At 36.6% G+C, this 16430-nt stretch overlaps 3 protein-coding genes across 7 annotated transcripts in view; 2 read left to right on the plus strand and 1 right to left on the minus strand.

Moving 5' to 3' along the window:
* The first annotated feature begins 3513 nt into the window (after positions 1 to 3513).
* On the plus strand, positions 3514 to 10336 carry LOC147401762 (cytochrome c). The gene is made up of 3 exons (XM_086443164.1): positions 3514 to 3770; positions 8888 to 9021; positions 9926 to 10336. Exons 1-3 carry the CDS (start codon positions 3659 to 3661, stop codon positions 10019 to 10021), a joined length of 342 nt encoding a protein of 113 aa, XP_086299290.1. The 5' UTR covers positions 3514 to 3658; the 3' UTR covers positions 10022 to 10336.
* Positions 3777 to 6651, plus strand: LOC147401763 (pentatricopeptide repeat-containing protein At1g71490-like). The gene has a single exon (XM_086443163.1). The coding sequence runs from the start codon at positions 3945 to 3947 to the stop codon at positions 6123 to 6125; it is 2181 nt and encodes a 726-aa protein (XP_086299289.1). The 5' UTR covers positions 3777 to 3944; the 3' UTR covers positions 6126 to 6651.
* A 1189-nt stretch (positions 10337 to 11525) lies between the features above and the next one.
* MLH1 (MUTL-homolog 1) overlaps positions 11526 to 16430 on the minus strand; it is a 48186-nt gene continuing 43281 nt past the window's right edge. Inside the window, exons 15-16 of one of the 5 annotated variants that reach the window (XM_086443161.1) lie at positions 12343 to 12497; positions 11526 to 11758 (exon numbers count right to left, since the gene is read on the minus strand). In XM_086443161.1, the coding sequence (XP_086299287.1) occupies positions 11714 to 11758; positions 12343 to 12497 (200 nt within the window). In that variant the 3' untranslated portion in view covers positions 11526 to 11713. The other 4 variants (XR_015178680.1, XR_015178681.1, XR_015178679.1 and 1 more) reach the window with 4 other exon arrangements.

Here is a 16430-nt window from a genome sequence, read left to right on the forward strand (position 1 = left end):
TTATTCCCAACTGTTTTCCCCACATTATTGACCGTTGCATGTGCACCATGTGTATTGAGGTTCTGCTTCTTGTCTTGTTTCAATAAATCTTGACCAACATTATGGGTGAATTAGAGTCAACCTACCGCCCCAGTGTCCACTTTAAGAACAGCTTTCTGTGTTCATTTTTGGTTTTGTTGTTCTGAATATGCGTACTTGTTTTCGATATCGTAAGCATCTAAAGTTTTTGACACTAATACTAAAGGAGTATCTTGATTCCAGAGAAAAAAGCTCAAGGGAGAGATGATGGAAATATAAATTTAGAAGGCACGGCACCACAATGCATGCCCCAATTTTGTAAGTTTTCGCTCCATTCATTTCTTCTACTCCTGTTTATCGGCCCTTCGGAATACAACCGAGAACCTCTGATTGTTCCATCTTGAAGTGCTGGAAAGGGCGCCGTTGTTCGCCCGCCGAACTGAGACAATTCTTTTCTTTGTCCTGTCCCTCTGTGCTTGTGATTGACCAAACAGGAAGAGGCCCTTATAGGCTGACCTTCTCTGACCCAATAGATCCAGTTAACCCAAAATGTTTTAACTTGTGACTTTCCACTGCTTTCGTACTATTCCGTGATGCTTAGGTTGACATTGTAAAATTAGCCTAAAGACATCTTGTGATTGCAGGTTCGGCCATCCAACCAACATTGATCAAAGTTAAGAGCGGCTTCTGGTTCTTGTTGTACCATATAGTGAAGAGTTATGTCGGGAATGCATGGCAATAGCGACAAAGGGGCATCCAAAGCGCATGCCCCTTCAGCTTTGTCAGAACTTGTTTTGAATGCATTGTCGAGGAATTTTATTATCACCACCCCCATAGGGTCTCTTTTATGCGTGAACTGATGGTAATGTCTGTAAACTGGTTATTTATGAGAATGAAAAGAAAAGGAAAAAAAATAAAAAAATAAAAAATTGGATATTTGCACATTCGGTGAATGAAGTCAGAGTATCAATTGTGGTGATTGGTTGGGGCCTTCACTGTGCACCACTATAAATGCATATTCAAGATTCTCGCCAAGATCACTAAAAATCAAAATGGACAACATTGACTAGCTTTTCAAACCATCACTTCAATGTCTTGGCAGAACCTCCTATTTTTTTTTCCCAAAACTCCAACCTCCTCTCAAAATGCTCTTGTTAAATCATAATGGACAACACTCCCCTTCACTCCTAAGTGTGGAAAATTCTTTTGAGGAGACTTGTATTCATCATCTATACCTGTAAATCATTCTACCGAAATCAATTGGTGTTAGAGAGAAGGCACAACTACGTATGTAAGAGTGTCAAGCCTCGAATTAAGGCACAGCACGTGAGCATGTGACACATGAGAGTGGAGGCAGAAAATACAACACTCAACCAAATAAAATGATCATATTGTCCTCATTTTCAACCTCATGATATGATGATATTTAAAAAGAACGAACTCCCAAAATGCTATCTTGATAAATTGGAATGGACCACATTGACTTTGAGCTTGCATGATATTAATATAAAATGAGCATATTTCCTTAATCTTTAACCTCATGATAAAACTCTTTTAAATGATCTTTAAAAAAAAAAAAAAGCCTCGTCAAGCTTTTCAAGCCATCACATTAATCTCTCTCATGGAAAACAAGTCGATTAAAAACATGGGTATCTCTTTAACCAATACCTAAAGAAGTTACTTCAAAATTGACCAACCTTCAATAAATGGCGTGTTTATATAAACTTTTAAGAATAATAATTTCACTTATGGTGTGTTTTTATAATGGGCAGGTGTAAGTCGTGATAAGTTTGGATTATATTCATAAATTTTAGTGGGATTAGGATCCGTATACACATAAAGCTACAACGTGTTTTGTCTTCTATGGACAAAAATGTTTGGAATGAGCTGAATTTTTGTAAGGATGATCTCTATAGTGAGGAGATCATCCTTGCCAAAAATCAGCCTATTATGAAACTTCTAACCCCATGTTTACAAAGTGAAAATTTTTAGACCGTCTAATTTTTGTAAATCAGTTTTGATGGGGTTAGAAGTTTTGGAATGTGATGATTTTTTGCAAGGATGATTCCCTCACCATAGAGATCATCCTCACAAAAAAATTAGCAAATTCCGAATCTTTTTAACCATATAAGACAAAAATGTTGTAGCTTTATGTGTCTACGGAACTTGACCCATTTTAATGTAATGTTTTTTTTTTTAATGTTTTTTCATGTTTTGGATGTAGTCTCACATCACATCTTACTTTTCTATTTAGATGTTATGAATTCAATTTAATAAAAAAAATCCTTAATATTCTCTGCTTACACACTATCAATACCTTTATATAGTGTAAAGTTCCAATCTCTACAGTGTAAAGTAGCTCTTCTAATCTTTGTACAACAAATAACAATTTTGTTTTTTGATAGGCCACAAGATTAGGAATTGCATGTTACACATATGTTTAAATTTTGATAGTAGAACTCATCAATAATTATTGTCAATCTCATCAGTTTTAATTATTATTCAGTTCGACAATTTTAAAAAAAATTGTCAACCTCTACAATAAAAATTGGAACTCAAAAATAAAAATTGTCGACCTCTACACTGTAAAACCCACCTACTTTTATTTTTTCCTCCCAAGGTTTTTCAACTAAAATACATAAAAAAATCGACTTAAAACTTGGCATAATAACTTTTGTAGATGATTTTAGACTTAAAGAACAATTCTTGATTGATTTTCATTAAAAAATGAAATAAAATAATTGAAAAATCTTAGTTTTTTTTACATGTATCTTTAAAATGCTTGAAATGATTTCTTTCTTCTCAAATCTTTATCATTAGAATGAAATCTTCAAAATTTGATTGGGGTAATTTCAACATTTCAATCGTGAGAAATGTCTAGAGTGAGATTCAGGAATTAATTAGAAAAGATGAATTTGCTAAATAGATTATTTAACTAACCCCCAAAAGTTAAATACTAAATAAAAAAGAAAAGTTTCCATTAAGGATCATTAAGTAATTTTCCCTTGTAATTTACGTGAGCATGGAAGAAGAAGCCACGGATAGATGAATAAAACTTACTCTAATGAAGTGCAATTAAGGTTCGTGTGCAACAACCGATTAGGTCAAAAAAAAAATTTCTCGTACCGTCAAGTACTTATTTCCACGGTGCATGCATTTCATCTCAACGTATACCCTTAGGCATGGTTTTTAAACTCGTCCGAGACCGAGACATATCGCCCGAGTTAACTCGGTATCAGAGCTGAACGAGACCAACTAACAAAGTGATTTTTTTGACCGAGTTTTACATCTCATGTACAAATTTTCGAGTTATCTCATGAGGCGTCTCAAACATATCGGAAAACTCGTCCGAGACGACTCAGTATCGGAGCTGAACGAGACGAGACGCGATACCGAGTTTAAAAACCATGCCCTTAGGTCACACGTTAACTAAACCTGTCAATTATTATTTATTAACCAAAACGTGAAAGGGGCTCATGATCATATTCATGTCTGAATTAGGGAGGTGAAACTAATTTTTGAAGTTTTAAAACTCAAAAGCGCATTTTGTAATTTTTTCACTTTGTGAGACAAGAAACTTTTGGAAGAAAGCTGATTTAGGGTTTTTGGGAACCCCTAATTTGTTTATTTCGATCGAGAAATGGCGTCGTTCAGTGAAGCTCCACCTGGAAATCCGAAGGCAGGAGAGAAGATCTTCAAGACGAAGTGCGCTCAGTGCCACACTGTCGATAAAGGAGCTGGTCACAAGCAAGGTTGTCTTTCAGATCTCTCACCTAATCTGATCTGATTTCTCGATTTCGATTTCGATTTCGATTTTTAGGGTTAGGGTTTTTGTTTATTTCAGTTTTTGTGCGATTTCTTCGATATCCCAATTTTTATGTTTTTTAGAAATTAAAGTGCAATGGATTGCAAAACAAACTAATTAAATGTTCTCTTTATCTCTTAACCATTCAAGAAATTTCTCACAACTCCAATCATTCATTCCCAAAACATGGAAAAACATGGCCACAAAATTACATCTTCAAACCAATTACCCATCGTCATTAGATTCTGATTCTTTTATGGGGGAAGAATCTTTTATAGATTCCATTCACTCATCCCTCAAAACATTCACAAACCAAGGTCAACTATCCAAGGCCTTCAAGGTCTTCTCTCTCCTTCAACATCATGCTTCCAATACTTCTTCTTACTCTTTCCTTATCCTGCACCCCATCTCCTCACTCCTCTTATCCTGCACCACCCTCAAATCACTCCCACAAGGGAAGCAAATCCATGCCCACATCATCTCTTTGGGTCTTAACCAAAGCCCTCTTTTAGTTCCCAAACTAATCACCTTTTATGCCACCTTTGGTCACCTTAATGATGCCCATTTTATCACTGAAAATTCATATATTAGGCATGCTTTGCCTTGGAACCTTTTAATCTCTGCTTATGTTAAACATGGTCTTTGTGGCGAGGCTCTCTCTGCTTATAAACAAATGGTGGAGATGGGTATCAAACCTGATAACTTCACCTACCCATCTGTTCTCAAGGCCAGTGGCAATGAATTTGCGCTGGGTTTTGGAAAAGAGATACATAGATCGATTGATTCTAGTTGTCTCGAATGGAGCTTGTTTGTGCAAAATGCATTGGTTACAATGTATGCAAAGTGTGGGGAAGTTGATGTTGCACACAATTTGTTTGAGAAAATGCCTGAGAGGGATGTGATTTCTTGGAATTCAATGATCTCTGGGTATGCTTCAAAGGCTATGTGGGATCAAGCGTTTGAATTATTCGAAAGGATGCGCATGGGGAACATCCAAATGAATATTATCACTTGGAATACCATGGCTGGAGGTTGTCTACAGATCGGTAACTTTAAGGGGGCACTCGAATTGATCTCTCAAATGAAAAATTGTGGGACCCATTTTGATTCTGTTGCAATGGTTATTGGTTTAGGTGCGTGCTCCCGACTTGGTTTTGTAAAATTGGGTAAGGAGATTCATGGATCCGCAGTTCGTAGCCATTATAATTTAAATGAGAGCGTTGGAAACACGTTGATCACTATGTACTCTAGATGTAAGGACCTCAGACATTCATACATCGTCTTTCAATCAATGGAAGCCAAGAGTGTGGTTACTTGGAACTCCATGATTGCAGGTTATACCCACTTGGATCGGTCTGAGGAAGCCTCCTTTGTCTTTAGAGAAATGGTTGTTTCTGGGGTTGAACCGAATTGTGTGACAATTGCAAGCATTCTTCCCCTTTGTGCTCGAGTGGCAAACCTCCAACACGGGAAAGAGCTCCACTGTTATGTTACAAGACAAGGAGGTTTCAAAGATTATCTTTTAATCTGGAATTCTCTTGTGGACATGTACGCGAAATCTGGAAAAATCTGGGAAGCTCAAAGGTTGTTCAATTTGATCAGTGAGAAGGATGAAGTCACATATACTTCCTTGATTGCTGGATACGGGATGCAAGGGGAGGGGAAAATTGCATTAGAGATCTTTGAGGAAATGAATAGGTGTAGGATCAAGCCAGACCATATAACCATGGTCGCTGTTTTGTCGGCTTGTAGCCATTCAGGCCTTGTGTCCCAAGGTCAAATGTTATTCGAGAAGATGATTAGCTTCTATGCGATAAACCCTAGAATGGAGCACTTTGCTTGCATGGTTGATCTCTTTGGGAGGGCTGATTTGCTAACAAAGGCAGTGGAGATCATCACAAGAATGCCATTCCAGCCGAGCCCTGCCATGTGGGCGACTCTCATTGGAGCATCTAGAATCCATGGAAACACAGATGTAGGGGAATGGGCAGCTGAGAAGCTGTTGGAGATGAGACCTGAGAATTCAGGGTACTACGTGTTGATTGCTAACATGTACGCTGCTGCTGGATGCTGGAGCAAGCTAGCATATGTGAGGACATTGATGAGGGATTTGGGCGTGAGAAAAGCTCCAGGTTGTGCTTGGATTGATGTGGGAAATGGGTTTTACCCATTTCTTGTTGGGGATAGATCAAACCCACTTACACAAGAGATTTATTGGCTGTTGTATGGATTGGATAAGCTCATGAAAGAGGCTGGTTATGTTGCCGGTGAGGATTTGGGTTTAGCTGATGAGTTTGAGTAATAGAATGGACAACACATGAAACCTAGGCTTGTTTCAAGGCTTCATTCCTTATTATTTATTGGAACTTGACTGAAATTGCGGAGAACCCTGTAGAATGGAAATAAACTTGTAGCATATAGGGGCTCAAAGAGACTGACAATCTAAGATCCATGGTTGTTGACTACAACAAATACAGATCTGGTGTTGTATTACAGTCGCACTGAATGTGTTGGAATGATGAAGTAAAAGGATACTTAGATGAAAATAACCAAAGTGTAGAGAACAAAGCTTGTTATGAGCTAAAGCATTACATGTGAATGGTTACTCTAACCTGGACGCCTCGTTAACGATTTTGTAGTGTTATGAGCGAAATAAAGAAAAACTAGAGCTTGTAAATTATATTCAATATCTATTTTCCTACTCCATGTATTATCCAAACAAATGTTTGTGTTATTTGAATATGATGAAAGAGCAATTTTTTATTAGAGTGTCTCACAAAAAACTACAGATTGCTGCTTTCTAATATTGCCCCCCCCCCCCCCCCCCCCCTCCCCTCTTCAGGATTTCTTTTATAAACACGTTGAATGGAAAGCTGAAACCAACTTGCTTGGTTTGGTCAGGCTCGTAATGCTGCTGCTGTAAGCTTTTGATGTTTAGCTATTGTTCGTAGAATCTAACTCAGTATGTTAGTTACAATCTACATATGCTGGGAATTTGCAAAAGGGTCATTTATATTAAAACAATACTGTTTGTATGTGTTATTTTACCCTTTTACTAAAGTTGGAATCTACAATCTCCTTCCTCTCTGCCTTCAAACTTTAGTCCCATATTGCCTAGAAGTGTTCTCTGGCTAATTTATAGTTAACCCACTCTCTTTCTGATGTAGAACATATTACTTTTCAGAAGAGAATTTTCATGGCTGAATCAACCCACCCAGATCTGGTCAAGTTGACTCTACTTGACCGAGTCAAGTCGATTTGACCAGCCTGATTTGGGTTGACCTGGTTGGGTCTATACTCAACCCAATTTTAATTTCAGTCCTATGTGTTTAGTTTATTCCAGTTTTAAGTAATTTAGATCAATTAGGTTCTATTTCAACTTTTGGAAGTTTCTATTTTGTTTAGTTTCCAATTTGTTTTCAAGTTCTATTTTTGTCTAAATTCATTATAATTGTTTAGGCTATAATTAGAAGTGCCTAGAAGTGGCCAAATTGAATTATAATAGGATTGGAAAGTTGCTTTTATGTTATAGATAGAATAGGAAAGTTACTTTTTAGTATTTTAGAAGGTTTCTAAGTTTTTATGATGGAGTTATCTATATAAGGAGCTTCAAAAACGGAATTCAATTCAATTCAATTCTCTTCTACAGACTTTATATTCTCTAAATCACTTAATTTTTTACTCTTTGCTTTATTTTCTTCCATGGTATTGCTTGTTTATCAATTGAATCTATTGAGCCTCATTTAAGAGACTAACAACTTCAATGATTGGGAGATCTAGACCTCTACTCATATTGTTAGATAAAGGCATTATTGATGTCCTAATATCTCCTAGGGAGAAGGACATGTATGTTTGGAAGGAAGTTAGGAAGGGAAATTCTCAATTTTCAAGTTTGTGATGACAATTCTAGTGAGATGAAAACTTCTCAATTAAATTATTTTTATCACCAATTCCTCATTCTTGCATTCCCAATTTTCCGACTTCCATCAGTTGAGGATCCAAAGCCCCTTCCAAGGAGGTTTTTTTTATTTGGTTGGCTGCTTTAGACAAAATCCTATCCTTGGACCATCTCTTCTCCCAAGACATTATCATAATCAGTTTTTGCTCCACTTGCAAAGTTAACGGAGAATCTTTAATCTTCTCCTTATTTTTTGTACCTTCACAAAGTTGTCTCAACGCATTTTTGGGTCTTTAAGGCATTAGTTGGACTCTTCCAAGATTTGTGTTTTCTCTTTCGTGGTTTGTTGGGGTCACTACAGGGGAGGAACCAGGGGATTTTTTAGGGGAACAAACAACCAGTCCACAAAGTCATTATAAGCATTGTAGGGAAGGAACCAGGGCTCTGGGTTATGAGGACTTTGTTTTCTGGTGGTAGCTTATGGTGTGGGAGGATACCTTTTTTTTTGTTCCTTTTTTTCCCCTACTGTGTCCCACTTTTAGGCTGGCTCCTTAACCTCCTTTGCATTATTTCCTTTTTGTTTTAATATAATCTTACACTTACAAAAAAAACATTAGGGTTTTTGTGCATAAATCTCTTGTGGTGAGAGAAAGATTACTTTTCAGGATTTTGAGAATCAAATCCTGTAAGAATTGGTATAGAAACTTCGGCTTTTTAGCAATCATCACTTGAGTAACATTGCAATCTTGCTCGCATCAGTGGGTTACATTGGTGTGATCTTTATTAATGTAATGTATGGACCTGATCTTGGATTTTACCCCATCCATTTCATTGTTTAAATGCTCATGGCTTGACACTGTAATAACCAACATATTGATCCCGTGACTTTGCTTGACCTGTGTTTTTTTTTTTCCAATTTCTCTCAAAGAGATGCTCGTATATCCACTGCTCATGTTGTTGATCTGTCTCACTTTGTTTTCTATCAATTTGTTCCTTTAGGTATATGCGCCATTTAGCGTTATATACAATATTTTGCTTTGTTTGGACTTTGGATAATGAAGGGCATGTTTCGTTTTCTGCCCTGTTTTAGTATTGAGTTGGATTTTCATTTTCAATGCCTTCTAATTCTATTCTCTTTGTGTCATTATTTTCATTTTCGTTTGCAGGACCCAATCTCAATGGTCTTTTTGGAAGACAATCTGGGACTACACCTGGTTACTCCTATTCGACTGCTAACAAGAACATGGCAGTGATCTGGGAAGAGAAGACATTGTATGATTACTTGCTTAATCCTAAGAAGGTACGATCGATGCGTGTAACCCTTTGCACTGCATAATTTAGATTTGCTGGGAAAATCTTGGTGCTTGCATCTAGTAAGACCATATTTTCTTTCTTCTATGGATGTTGGGGGGGATAACCGGAGTCCGTATTTAGCATGCATGCATTATGTTGCTTCACATGCTTGTACAACACCGATGTGGCAATATTGCAGAAAAAGTTTGAAATACTCCATATTTAAGTGTACATTAAATATGAAATGAGAATTAATTCACAAATTCATGTCAATAGGCAGACACATCTAGGTAGGTAGAGATGCCTCATGCTATAAAATGATCGGATTAAGCAGTAATAAATTGCTGTCTAATGACAGACAAATGGATAAGCTGGAATTGAACCGCAACCCAAAGTTGCATTGCAATATGTCAACCAGCTGAACCATGGGTTCAAGTTTTATGCCTGAAGTTCATGTCTTACTCATCTAGAAAAATACAAATACTCATCTTTGTTTTATTATTATTTGAGGGTAGATCCGCTTCACTGCTTCACATAGCCCCTGAAATATGGGCCCTGATAAATTCTGCTTGGCTGGTGTGTTGTGTGCAAGCCTAAGAGATGAATGGTGTACACACACCCAGTGATATTTATTGCTGATGGCACACCTATTTGTCTAAATTGGGTACTAGCAAATATTGCTTAGACTGGACAAAAGTGCAAATCATGTAAATTGGGATGGTAGGAAATATTAGACTGGACAACCGTGCAAAGCTTCCTTAGTTACTTGTTTTTTTTTTTTTCTGTGGATGCAAATTTTAGGTAGTTCACACTTCGAAGGCTAGCAGTAAGATTTTGAATACATCCTATTTTGTCTTGTTTTGGCCCCGACTTCTCGTAATGGTTGTCCTTGTAAAATTTGATGTATGCAGTATATTCCAGGAACAAAGATGGTTTTTCCAGGACTGAAGAAGCCACAGGAGCGTGCAGACCTCATTTCTTATCTGAAGGAATCCACTGCTTCTTAACCCTTGGCATCTTGATGAAGAGCCAGACTAAATAACTATTTATTGAAGTAAGACCATTAAGGACTTCCATGCTTATTCTTTTCAAGCAGAGACATTGCCTCTCTTACATTGGCATTAAAATATGCGTGTCTGACAATTTTGTTATTGGCGGCATTTCATCAGAATTTAGCTATCCAGTCTCACTTGCAACTAATAATGTTTATCATGGTCTCTTATTATAGCCATGACATTGATTTGATACATTTTGCTGTGTACTCTTGGTTATCATTGCTTGTGGACATGTTAGAAAGTGGAAATGCATTTTAAAAATGTAAACCGAACTTGTTCGATATTTGGGACTGGATGCTTGGCTAGCCTCTTTGTATTCCTCGTGTGCTGTTCAGGTAACCTATTGAATCCCTTTTGGATCCATTCCTTGTTTCATTCTTTCTCTAAGAAAGACAAATAGTACTGTGCTTAAGACTGCTCATGAATGCCTCACTTGTCTGAGGCAGCAGTGCTTCCAAGCACTTCGTTGTGGATGTTTAATAATCATGGATGAGGAAGGTAATTTTTATACTTCATTAAAAAAGAAAAGAAAAAATGGTCTAGAAGGAAAGTTTTGTTTGCATTTGACGTATGGAAGTGTTGGCAGCACTTTGTCCATCAAATTCTGGAAGTGGGTCTGTGCATTTGCTATTTTTTGCCTTATACTTGGCAGGGAGCGAGAATGTGCCAAACAAGAATTTGGGTGCCTAACTTGCTTTTGCATGTCCGGAAGCGGGCGAGTTTGAGATCATTCTCTCTTCCACTTCTTAAAAGCAATTTTTGGTTTTATTCATAATATCAGGTATATAAGATTTATCTTTTTAGGGCAATGCCAATATTTGATTTTGAGCATCAAGTTGATGAATTTCTAAGGTACCTTAAAAGTCCAAATACATAATATGCTATGGAGTGTAGTGAACAAGCATGGTTTTTCGAGCAGCTTCCCATCCTTCTGGCTCTCAAAACTGCATTTAGCACAAAAATCGCTATTTTTTAACTGATTTTTAAAATTGCTTTCTGCAATGGCATTAAGTTAAAAATAGGCACTAAAGGAACAGCTTGCAGCTTCAAGGGTATTTATAACTAGAATTTTCCATCTTTTTTATTTATTTTTTTAACCTTTTTTTCCTAGATAAAGTTATTTTATCTACCTACTTACCTTTTATATAAATTTTATATTATTACTTAGATCTTAAAAATCAATTATTCACAATACAAAAGTTTTAGCTGTTGAGAAATGGCTATGTTTGTGGGTTTAAAATACCATATATTAATGCTTAAATCATTTCAAAATGTCTTGGCCAAGACATTTTGGTTTTGGTCAAAATCAGAACAAAACATTTTCAAAGGTTCGAATCATTGGAAGTGTTAGATTGTCTCAAAATGTTTTGGAATACTTCGTGGACGAACTCTAGAGCATACGGGGGCTGCCTTATGGTAAAGTTGGGCAGCATGAAAATAGATTTTCTGAAGTCACTAAAAAAACGCTCCAATTTATCCTTCGAAAGGTACACTGATAAGAGTAAATTTACATGATCTTGTACATGAGTTCAGCAATTGTACTGATGTAAATTCTGGGCTCTTTTTCTTGGCAAAATTCATCATCTTCGGTGGTGATTGAGCCCTTACTGTCCTCCAGTGGTTAGGATGCAACAAGTAATGTTGTCAACATCTCTCAAAAATTTTATAGAGCTTCTCCAGTGAAGCTACCTATCAAGAGCCGTACATGTAATTATTCTTAGGATCATAAATTTGATTTCCAATTTAAAACTGAAACAACAAAGCTGAGAAGACTACAGAAACTAGTCAGACACTGTAACCATCCATCCGATTAACCTCTTCCCTATAACTGATTCAGACTTAAGTCAAAATTGATCCAATAAGTCAGATGGTTTAAGTCATTCTATTGGACATCATCTCCTGTGTGGAAATTCTTTAAAGAGTCCAAATTCACTGTTAAGAAATGAGGATATCAAGCAGTTAAATGAATGGAAAACTGCCACATGTCCTCCATAATGTAAAACAAATGACATTTAACTTCTTCAAATGAGAGAAAATCATTGGTTGGCAGTTTTCTGTTCATTAATGGTTAAACAAACTCATTTGTTAACAGCAAATTTGGGCTCTTCTTTACATGGGTGTGTCCTGAACCTGCACATGCAACGTGGGCAGTATACGAAGATAGGAGACTTGCATGATAAAGAACTAGGTTTTCTATTCAAGCTAAATTGATTTCTAGATGGTTCTTGGTTAGGGAATCTCTAATTTTGGTGCAAGGGATTATAAAGAAAAACCTGAACAAAAGTTCCATTTGTAGCCATCGACTTGGGCGGCTTGAGAAAGAGTCTCATGGATGGGAACAAGACATGTTGGATAGACCATTCTCGCTGGGCCCATGCAGTCTCCGCCTCTGAAAGTAATTCCTGATCAATCTCATCGGCATCATCCCCTGTGATATCATCAACAAAAACCAGAGATGAAATATTTTTCAGACTTCAATAAGGTGGCATGAATTTAATCTCTTTTGCAAAATGTGGAAAGTATTTAAATTTAATTTGCAGTTAAACAACCCACCAAGCATTCACCCAAGAAAATTATGAGCTTAAGAGCTAACAAATTAAGGGCTTACTTAATAACTTTCTCGTACCATAATCCACATGGAATTCATGTGGGCTTCATACCCCTCTGGCCAAGTTCTTCACCGGGTAAAACCATGTCTTCATCTAGAATACTTTACTCGGTGCTGCTACAAAGTTTTTACTGGATGAGTAGAAGGACTAAGGGAAGACAAGCCCAAAAATAAGTAAATTTGGGGGGAATATAAGAATAGCGCCCGACTCCCAGTAATAGATTAACAAAAGGAAAGTCAACTGCAATGGTTTGGGCATGTACAAAAGAATAACCAATGCTGCACCAATGAGATTTGCTACCATGCAATTTCAGGGTTGTGAGGAAGGTTGAAAGTGAACTAGCATATGCCTTGACAAAGATAATGATCTAGATGGTTGAACGGAAAATATAAAGCTATGCTACTAACCACAAATACTTGATTGAAGCATAATTATATATATATTTTATTAGTATAATTTTATTAATAAAAGCGAAAATACAAAGAGAACAAAGGTGATCAAGATGACCAGTCACAAAGCAAACAAGCACTAGCTACTACACAGTAAGTCCCATCTAAAAACAAAACCCTAAAAAAGCACGCCTTTTAAGTCAGGCCACAACTTGCACGAAAAAAACATGAGACCTAAGATGTTTAGAGTGAGATCCTAGATAGAAGTTTCCAAGCCTTTGAAGATCCTCTTGTTTCTTTCTAGCCATAACCCCCAAGTAATGGCAGAAGGAAGAAGTCTCCAAAGTATTTTCCTTCTCCCTACAAACATAGACAGATCCCAACTTTGGGAAAAAAAAAGATAGTCTAACTAGGAACCACCCAAGAAATCTTGAAGAAGTAGAAGAAATGAGACCACACAAGAGAAGAGACTTCACAATGAATCAAAATGTGGTCCACTAATTCTTTGTTCGAATTGCAAAGGAAACAATAATTTGGAGACACAAAACCCTTTCGAATTAAAATGTCAAGAGTAGGTAATTTGCCGAGCAAGACCAACCAAGCAAAGAAGCGTACCTTGGAGGGAATCTTTGATCCCCAAATGAGTTTTATTGGAAAATGATCAAAAGAATGATTGAAAGTGTGCAATTCGGAGGCAAAAGACTTAACAGTGAAGATAATGCTTATCGTGCGGGTCTATTCCCTTCTATCGTTGTCCGAGAATTTCCATTGAGCCTAATCGAGGTGAATTATTAAGTTTGCCAAAACCTGAAGTTCCGAATCATTGAAGTACCTCCTGAAATCCAGATCCCCACTTAGGTTCGAATCCTTAAAGTTTCAAGAAGGTAGTTGAAATCGCCTCGACTCTTTTTCACTAAATAGTTTGAAAGAGTCCGATTGATAAATGGGAGATTTTCTGAGAAATGGGAGTCGCCACCTAGTTTAGGTCTAGGAACAAGAAATAACTCCAAATGGATCTGGATCTGTCCACGGATAAAAAAAATGGGTAAGGGGTCAGATTACGGGTTTTGAAAGGTGTTAGGCATCAAACTCGCCCAATCAAGATGATCAGTCTACTACAATCCAAAACTATCCTATGATCAACATACAAAGACTAAAGTACAACTAGGGTCCAATCATCACTAATCTATATCGGATTTGCTAAACGGATCTTATGACAAAAGTTTTCCCAATCATTACATGATTTCTCGAATTTTGCACAAAAAAGGGGAAACTATGAAAAAACCCTAATTTCATCTCATTTTCTAAAATTCACATGGCAATATTCTTCAATTGAGAATCCACATATGCAAACATTTTCCCAATCAATTAAAATAGCAATTTACAAAAAATTTCTAAGTTAGAAAATCGTGAATATGAAATTTCCCAAATTAGAATCTAAAAATACATGATGAATCTTCAAATTAAAAATTTATAATAATAAATTTTCCAAAATGGAAATTTGCAAATATGAATTCTCTAAAAATAAAATTTTGAAATCTCCGGATTAGGAAGTCATAAATTTCCATGAAAATGAAATTTAAAAAAAATGCAACACTCCTAAATTGGAAAATTACAAACGTGAAATTTCTAAATTGGGAATTAATGAATATATGATAAGTTCCCAAATCAGAAAATTGCAAAACTCTCAAATTGGAAAATCACAAAAAGAACATGAAACTTCTGAATTAGATATTTGTGAACATGAATTTTCCTAAAACAGAAAATTATGAATTTCCCAAAACAGAAATACCTAAAACTGAACTTTCCAAAATAGCAATTATGAATATGAAATCTTTCAAGTTAGGAAATTATGGACACACAATAATTCAACAAATTGGCAAACTTTAAAATCACCAAATCGATAAAATATGGATGTATGTGAATTTCAAAATTGGTGAAAATCAACATTATATAAAATTACCCAATCATGAAAAATATTAACATACATGGATCTCACAATTTGCCTAAATCAATATCATGTAACATTATCAAATCAAGAAAAGATGAACATATAGGGATTTCGAAATTGGCAAGTCATTAATATTTTAGCAAATATACATGTCAAATTTCTAAGTTGGGAACCTCGTGAACACATAGCAAATCAGCAAGTCAAAATTTCATATACATAAAATTCTTGAATCGAAATGTTATGAACACATGGCAAATCGACGAATCAAATATTCACATATGTATAAGATTTTGAATCAAAACGTTAGGAACACATGGTAAATCAGTGAATCAAAATTCATACATATCCACCAATAAGAAATTCACATATATGTAGATTTCATACACGAGGCAAGTCAAAAATTAATACATATATGCAAACATTCTCGAATCAAAATGTTAGGAACACGTGATGAAGCGGGAGAGAAAAGAAAAGAATGAATAAAAAATATGAAATAAAAAGACAAGAAAACATAACAAAATACATTACCTTTATGATAAAAAGGTGGTTGCTGCGATTCCTTCAAGTGAACTTGAAATAGCATGAGACTTTAAAGAAGGTAGGAAGATGATGAGATGAGTGCTACCGTGGGCAGTCAAGAATTCAAAGTAGATGTCAGTGTTGCTAGAGAGGAAGAAGAAGACAGGTGAAGACGTTATAGAAGCGACAAAAGATAGTGGTTGCTGGGCATCCCTAAACAAGGAAGCGGATGTGGCTGCGTGGTTACTGTTGTGGCATCATAGAGAAGAAGAAGATGCGTTGATGGCTATTGTTGGAGCATTGGTGCTGAATGAGTCTTCTCCTTCTTCAAATCTTCTTACTTCTTATGTCATAAGAACACACAGAGAAGTAAAATTCAATCCGGTCCACGTTAAGAAAAAAACAGAGTGAAAAAGTTGTAGAGGTTGAGAAGAATAGAGGAGACCATGGGAGAGAGAGAGAGAGAGAGATCGGAAGGTAATGGAAAGGAGGTAGAGGCTGGGAGTTCAAGACGGAGAGAATAGCTTCATTAGAGATGTTGTTGTGAGGAAGGTGCGAATAGGGTGGAGAATGGTGAAAACGTAAGGTACTGAGGAGAGATGCAATAAAGGGAGTGTGGGTTGTTTGGAGACTAAGGTTAGGGTTGCTACAGGTTGAAGAAAAGAGGAGAATGGGTTGTAATGGTCCTGTTTGGAGACTGAGGTTGGGGCTGCTACAGATTGAAGAGAAGAGGAGAATGGGCCATAATGGTGATGATGAAGAGGAGGAAGAAGGGAGTGTGGGCTGTTTGGAGATTGAAGTTGGGGCTGCTACAGGTTGAAGAAAAGAAGACAATGGGCGGTAATGGTGCTGATGAAGAGGAGCAAAAAGGAAGTACGGGCTGTTTGGAGACT

Source organism: Akebia trifoliata, chromosome 5 (assembly GCF_017979445.1).
Source record: "Akebia trifoliata isolate Shusen 1 chromosome 5, ASM1797944v1, whole genome shotgun sequence".
NCBI lineage: Eukaryota > Viridiplantae > Streptophyta > Magnoliopsida > Ranunculales > Lardizabalaceae > Akebia > Akebia trifoliata.

What these genes read in the sequence shown, in the direction of transcription:
- LOC147401762 (XM_086443164.1), top strand. Translation starts at nt 3,659, where the DNA reads ATGGCGTCGTTCAGTGAAGCTCCACCTGGAAATCCGAAGGCAGGAGAG. An exon ending in AGGAGCTGGTCACAAGCAAG is followed by an intron (nt 3,771 to 8,887) that starts GTTGTCTTTCAG and finishes TTTCGTTTGCAG; the next exon opens with GACCCAATCTCAATGGTCTT. An exon ending in ACTTGCTTAATCCTAAGAAG is followed by an intron (nt 9,022 to 9,925) that starts GTACGATCGATG and finishes TGATGTATGCAG; the next exon opens with TATATTCCAGGAACAAAGAT.
- LOC147401763 (XM_086443163.1), top strand. Translation starts at nt 3,945, where the DNA reads ATGTTCTCTTTATCTCTTAACCATTCAAGAAATTTCTCACAACTCCAA.